The following is a 7,261-nucleotide window of genomic DNA, read 5'->3' as shown; positions in this document are numbered from 1 at the left end:
AAAGCTGTTGCTGCTTTGTTATAAAGGATTGTGAGCAGCTGGGACAGGCAGTAGTAACTCAAACTGCTGCAGTGATTTTCACACTGAGCATTCAACCTTATGTGGCAAACCAGAACAGCTCCACTTGTTAAAGGCTTGAACGTAGGTGAAGTGTTAGGTCTTTGATCTTTCAGAGGACTACTTCCATCCTAGGCAGCTTCACTGCATTTCACTTTTTTTTTTTTTTTCTCCCTACATCTAACCTGTTTTTCATTTTTGCTTGGATACAGCTGATGCAGATGTTCTCAGAAATGAGGAAAATGAGGAACTGGGACAGACTATTATTCACTGTACACCAGCAACAGGTAAATCTTATAATGTAGTTGAGCCACATTGTGAACTTCAGGCATGGTGTTATGCAAATAGCTGTCTGCAAAATTACATGTTTCATTGCTTGTAGTCATTCTGTACACAGAAGATTAAATTCTACAATGCTTGGGTGAAACTTCATTTGATGTCAGTGTTGTTTTGGATGAGCAATCACAAAGATTTGCCTCAGCTTTAGACACACAGCACTATATTGGAGAAGTAAGCATAGGCAAACATACAAGACTGTAATACTTTTATTTGGAGCTTGCTGTGTTTAATGCACTGTCTCCTAATTCTGTGTTACTCTTGCCAAAGAGATGTCTGTGGAGCAGACTGTATGAATGCTCATCTGTTTTCAGTGCGAAGTCAGCCTGTGCTTTAAAAGCTTAACTTGAACTGCTATCAGTGGTGGTTTTAACTAACCCTGATGTCTTTCCAGGAGAGGAGGGGAAGAGGAACGCTCATGTGATCTGTTCCCCAGCCCTGCTATAGCTGCATTCATTGACAGCAGAGGGCTGTTACAGGTGGCTGGAGCAGGCAGTAGCATCTTAAATTGCTACAGATAGTTGTTCAATGAGTAGTCTTATTGGCATGCTGGAACTACTCCGATGCAGGCTTGAACAGTCCAGGAGGGTTGAAAGTCTTTGAACTTGCAAATGAATATTTTCATTCTAGGCAGCTTCATTGCTGCCTTCCTGCTTATCTTCTTCGTACTGCAAATTTCCACACGTGGTTCCGCTCAGCTCCTAAAGCACTTGCTGTAGTGGTGCCTCCTATTTCCTGGCCTTTGCCATGGGCTCTCCAGAGGATTCCTCCCATACATCTTGTACCCTCCTGTTTGTGTAAACAGGAACACATAGGTGGGGGAACAGAATGCTTCCAGTGAAGTTACTTTTGGATGAACAGGGGTTTTCCAAGTCTTCTTTCATTCTCTTCTCCTAAACTGGTATTTTACATCCATTATGAAAATCTGTTCGCTCTTCATCTTTCAGGGTAGCTCCAGCTTTAGTATATAGAGTGTCACAAGGATTTCTTGATGACAGCCAAAAAAACCCTGTGGTCAGAAAGTTAAATATTAATGCAACTGTACGTGGTCTGAGAAATAATTTGACCAATGCTGCTTATTTGCTTTTGATCTTCTGTTCACAGAATGAGAATTCAGATGGCGTGTTACATGGGTTAAATCTTTAAAGCCTTTAGCTGTCTCTTTTTGCCCATGCCAGAGATGCTGTAGCTCTAAAAGGAATGAAAAGCTTGTTTTACAAGTTCACAATTTGCCTTGTTTTTCACCAGTCCCTCCCATACTAACAACTTGTTTTCTATGCCATGCTGTCGTCTGGTCATAAGTAGGACACTCCACCCACCGTGTAAATTCTGAATCATTGCTCATCTCGTCGATCCACTTTCCACTTTGCCTAATGGCAGGAATGGATTGCTGAGCAGTGGCCCTCAAGTAGCGCAGCACTGAAGGCTGTGAAACTCATCCTTCCGAGCATGAATTTCCCCCGGTGGGCTGGGAATACTAGCAAGAGAGGACAGTAGCTTTTAACTTTAAGGATAGTTAGGCCTTGGGAGAAAGACAGGAAAGCGTGGTGGGTTTTGTTTGTCTAAAGATACCTCTCTGTACAGCTACTAGAAAACAGACTTCAAGCTGACTTTGGAAGCACAGCATCAAGGTTTTTGAATTTCCTAAGTAGGAAGGGTCTTATAATTTTTAAGTAGATTCAGCTTAGCAGGCATTGTTGCACCATGCGAATATACTGTAAAAATAATTATTCTGGTGAGGCTGTCTTACTCAGGAATACCTGCAAAAAAGGGATTTTACTGCTGATTTTACTGGTCTGATAAACTGATAATCCAGTTAGCACCATTATTTCTTGCCCAGAACTGAAGCTTGCTAGTTTAAACACACAAAAAGATTATTTTTTGACTTATCAGTTCCATAAGTTCTGGAAGTTGCTTTAGGCTTTTGGGAGATTTTTGCACCAACATTTAATTGTTCTGTGGAGTTGCTCCAGCCTGTGTTAGGGTGGGTGCTTGCCTTTCACCTGCCCAAAGGGCGGGCATGAGCTGTGTTGAGCCGGGAGGCAGGGGCCGAAGCCAGCTCGGAAGCTCCAGCCCCAGGTGGCAGCACCATTTGGCGCTTTTTTGCTCTGCTTCCAGCTCCCAGAGTGCCTGACTTCAGGGAGAGATCCCCAGTATTGTGTTCTGGACAATTAGCACTGCCTAATGGGGTTGTAGGAGAGGTTAAACTCTTCTAATTGTTACTTAAAATCAGTAGGATCTCCCTATGGAATAAACAGCAATTAGAAGGATTAGAAGGGTAAGCAGTACTAGTGACCTTTTTTTCTTGTCTCGCCTCATATTATTTTGCTTGTCAGATGGTTTTTATTGTTTAAGCTTTTTTTTTAAAAAAAAAAAAAGTGGCAGAAGAAGAAAAAAATTCATTTTCCCTATTGGGCTTTCTAAGCTCACAGTGAACAAGGGTGGGGGAGAGGGCTGTGATGAATTCCTGTCCCTATAACAGCTGATAAATTGAATTTGTGGACTGTTCTACAGATGTTTCCTTGTGTCCAAAAGTTACTCCGGAAAGCAAGTTTGTGAATCATTTTTTGAGAGAACATGTTGCTTGTAAAAAATCCTTTCCCCTTATATGGCAATTGTGGACATTTGCTTTTATTTTGTTACCAACTTTTTTGTGAAGTATGAAATCTAAAGAAAATACAAACTATTTAGGTGGCATTAATAGAAGCTATTTTGTGTAGCTAAGATGTAATTAAATTTGTTTAGCTAGCTTGTTTATACAAAGTATTCTCAAGTGACCATTCATTGCAGTAGTTATTATTTCAGGCATAATTAATTAGTAAATAGCTTCAGCAGAATAGTTTACTTTCAGCTGACCTATTTAGCAGTTCAGCTGTGTACTCTATTCATGAATTAATGAGGAGTGCTCTTGTAATACCGTTTGAAAATCTTGCTTATTAAGGCACCATTTTCTTCCCTAAATTGGTTGTCCTTCTGTCTTGTTTTTTTCTTCTAGGTGCTTTTAAGCCTTGTGAATATTTATTGGGCAGCTGGATGATTCGACTTACTGTCTGGTTTATTTTTTTGGTTGCTTTGTTCTTCAACCTGCTTGTCATGTTAACAATATTTGCGTCCTGTACTCCATTGCCATCTTCCAAACTGTTTATAGGCCTGATTTCTGTCTCTAACTTATTTATGGGAGTCTATACTGGTATTTTAACTTTCTTGGATGCTGTCTCTTGGGGAAGATTTGCTGAATTTGGCATATGGTGGGAGACTGGCAGTGGTTGCAGAATTGCTGGGTTTCTTGCAGTCTTTTCGTCAGAAAGTGCCATTTTTTTCCTGATGTTGGCAGCTGTTGAACGGAGCTTCTCTGCGAAGGAGATCATTAAAAAGGGGAAAAGCAATCACCAAAAACAGTTTCAAATTGCGGCAGTTTTTGCTTTCCTGTGTGCTGTGGTAGCGGGATGCTTACCACTTTTTTATAAAGCAGAATACTCGGCATCGCCCCTTTGCTTGCCCTTCCCCACTGGAGAAACACCTTCGTTAGGTTTCACAGTAACTTTAGTGCTCCTGAATTCATTAGCATTTTTGCTAATGGCTGTCATCTACACTAAACTGTATTGCAACTTGGAAAAAGAGGACCTCTCCGAAAACTCGCAGTCCAGCATGATTAAGCATGTCGCTTGGCTAATCTTCACGAACTGCATCTTTTTCTGCCCTGTTGCGTTTTTCTCATTTGCACCATTGATCACTGCGATTTCTATCAGCCCTGAAATCATGAAGTCTGTTACTTTGATATTTTTCCCGTTACCTGCTTGCCTGAATCCAGTTCTGTACGTATTCTTCAACCCCAAGTTCAAGGAAGACTGGAAGTTGCTCAGGCGCCACATGACGAGGAAGAACGGAGCGGTAGCAATTGCCGTCAACGCTCAAGGGGGCTGCGTGACGCAGGATTTTTACTACGACTGTGGCGTGTACACCCATTTGCAGGGTAACATTGCCATGTGTGAGTGTTGCGAATCGCTCCTCCTATCCAAGCCCGTGCCCTGTAAACATTTAATAAAATCACACAGCTGTCCTGCACTGGCAGTGGTGCCTTGCCAAAGGCCGGATGGCTACTGGTCAGACTGCGGCACCCAGTCAGCCCACTCCGACTACGCGGATGAGGACGACTCCTTCGTATCGGACAGCTCAGACCAAGTGCAGGCCTGCGGCCGCGCGTGTTTCTACCAAAGCCGAGGATTCCCTTTGGTTCGTTACGCCTACAACATACCGAGAATTAAAGACTGAAAAGGCTTTTTGCCAGCAGCTGTTCTAATAAAGAGGTATAATGCTTCGCAGACTCTTGCCTGTTTTGACCTTTCGAGCAGGAAGCACTTTTGTAATCATTGTTTAGTGTCATTTGTAAAGAAGGGAAGCGGGCAGTAATTTCTTGAGCCATACATTTAAAGATAATTAAACAAATAAATCGATTGCCCTGACTGTAAATAATTGGTGAACCAAATTTGTTACCCAGTATTTTTACTCTTTCCACGCAATCGTGGTTTCTTTTATACAGTTTTTTACACGCTAATGGTGTTTCCATGTTGTATTCCAGTTGTACTTTGCTTCTGCTGTTGGCGAGGTAAGTTCTGTTGATTTTTTTTCTCCTGCCAAAGCACAATATAAAGGACAGCTGTTAAATATTAAAGAAATTATTTTTAAATGTGACTTTTCTATAATTAAGCAAAAAACCTCTCTTGCTAGCTTTGTGTAGTGTATTCAGCATTGAATCTCAGGATGAATTTTACTGCAGGGCCAAAAAAGGGATTAATTTTCCCATACATAACTGTGACAGCAATATAGGAATACCATGTTTGTTTCGTATTTCAAGCCAATGTTCAATTAGAAAAAAAGGCTTTATTACAATAAAGCACTTGCAATCTGCAATATCTGTAGACTATGAAATAAGCATATTAACAGCTGTCAGGAATAATAGGGTTGAACACATTTTTCCAGTGATGATGCATTACTTCAGGTGAACCACAGCAACTTTCTTCAGTATTATGCAGTCAGGTCACACTGTTGGAAGGAGTTATCGATGCATCGGGAGATGTTAGCAGTGCTGTCCATGTATACAGCTCACGTCTTCGCAGAAAGACTGGCCGATGATACTCTGCAGCCTGTTGAATGTTATTACAGCTCACGTCTTCGCAGAAAGACTGGCCGATACTCTGCAGCCTGTTGAATGTTACCGCACCCCAATAATGTCTACAAATAGACTGAGCTTTTAGCAAATGGAGGGAAAACTAAAAGCAATTTTGCATTAAAAGAAAAGCAATTTTGCCAATTATTTTACTGAGAGTGAAGTACACTGTGCAAAGTCACTGATTTTCATATGAATCAGTGCATTATTTTTAAACCATTCAAGTCCTGAGACCCAAATGATTTAAGTACAATCAGTGATCCATTATCTATATTTAGTTTGAAATCTGATCAATATAAAGTTAAGAATGCGTGATTAAGTAATTATGTATGTTTCTTGAACAATGCGCTAAATCAAGAGCAAATCCACTGCCATCCCAGTTACTCTGGAGACATTCTCGTTAAGATCGAAAGCTAGATTGCTGTTTTGAGAATTATACTGTATATACTGTTCATACAATGAATTTTTATCTTTGTATTGTAAATTATTTGATAGAACACATGATGGGAAATGTGGCTTCGGTTCATTTTGTTAATTAAAGCTACCTCCTAAACAATAGTGGCTGCCAGTAGCAGAATGTTTAAAATGTGGTTTATATACTTTTTGCATTGTAAATAGACATGGTTGTATATTGTCACTGTAATAAAAACAGAATCCTTGTATATCAAAATCATGTAGTTTGTACAAAGTATGGGAGGATTATTTACTGTATGCTGTTAATTTTGTAAGCCAAAATATTCACATGTAAAAACAAAAGAGAAGAGAACCAACCCAGAGTTGTTAATTCTTATATTTACACTCATGAATATTACATCGGCAATTAGCATGGAATGTTACACTGAAAGCAAATAAAGGGTACATGAATATTGATTGTTATTTATCTCTATTTTTCAAAAATTAAGGCTGAAAATGGTGCACATGTAAAATTATTGAGCATGAATAACGTGTCATCTGCTCTCCACTACGTGTGGTGGGAGTTTCAGGAAAGAATTGCCAGAATAAGAAAGTTGCCAATTTACAAGTGGCTTCATGATCTCGGACTAATGCTGACTCTTGGCATGCAAAAGGTTAAAACCTTCAGAGAAGTGTTTGCCCTATTATAAAGTAATCTCTTTAATAAACATGTGATTATGTATTGTATTTGAGTTGAAATGGGTTTAGTATGGCTTGGAAAATCTATACAGATGATTTTGGTTTTGATGCTATTTCTGTGCTGAGAGTTGTGGGGGTTTTTTTGGCCATAGTTTCGTAGACTCCCAGCCTGTTCCACGCTCCCTCTGTTGGCCAACCAGTCACAGGTAACGAGAAATTACTTCCAATGAGAACACTTCTCAAAAAGGACAATAAAATGTCAGATGCTGTTTTGTAATTGGTAGGGAAGGAAGTCCAGCTATCCATTTGAAACTATGTTCTTGAGTATGGATTTAGTTGTTCTTCTGTTTTAGAAATGAGTCTTCACTGAAATACTATTAAAATGGTCAGATGGGATCCATTTGGAATTATAGTATTTAATTTATGCATCAATATGGTTTTGAAGTTACAGTCGTGCTAACGGTTAATTTTAATGCAGTCAGCCCAGTGTCTTCCAACACACGCAGGCTTTATCTGCTGGTTGAGGTGAAAGAATACAGGCAGTGGGCTACTAAAATCAACCCGTCAAGAAGCAGCGCTGCAAAACTCGCCTGCCTCAGCATCACCACG

The 7,261-nt window shown here is 40.0% G+C and overlaps 1 protein-coding gene across 2 annotated transcripts in view; it reads left to right on the top strand.

Moving 5' to 3' along the window:
- LGR4 (leucine rich repeat containing G protein-coupled receptor 4) overlaps window positions 1-5,262 on the top strand; it is a 44,656-nt gene extending 39,394 nt beyond the window's left edge. For both annotated transcript variants that reach the window (XM_035891192.1, XM_035891191.1), the window contains 2 exons: window positions 270-344; window positions 3,389-5,262. In XM_035891192.1, coding sequence (XP_035747085.1) covers window positions 270-344; window positions 3,389-4,665 — 1,352 coding nt within the window. In that variant the 3' untranslated portion in view covers window positions 4,666-5,262. The remainder of the gene's footprint in view (window positions 1-269; window positions 345-3,388) is intronic.
- The last annotated feature ends 1,999 nt before the right edge of the window (window positions 5,263-7,261 follow it).

The sequence above is a fragment of the Egretta garzetta genome, unplaced genomic scaffold (assembly GCF_000687185.1).
Source record: "Egretta garzetta isolate BGI_Z169 unplaced genomic scaffold, ASM68718v1 scaffold523, whole genome shotgun sequence".
NCBI classification, from domain to species: Eukaryota; Metazoa; Chordata; class Aves; order Pelecaniformes; family Ardeidae; genus Egretta; species Egretta garzetta.
Note: the sequence above shows the minus strand (reverse complement) of the source record. Positions and strands in the feature narration are given on the sequence as shown.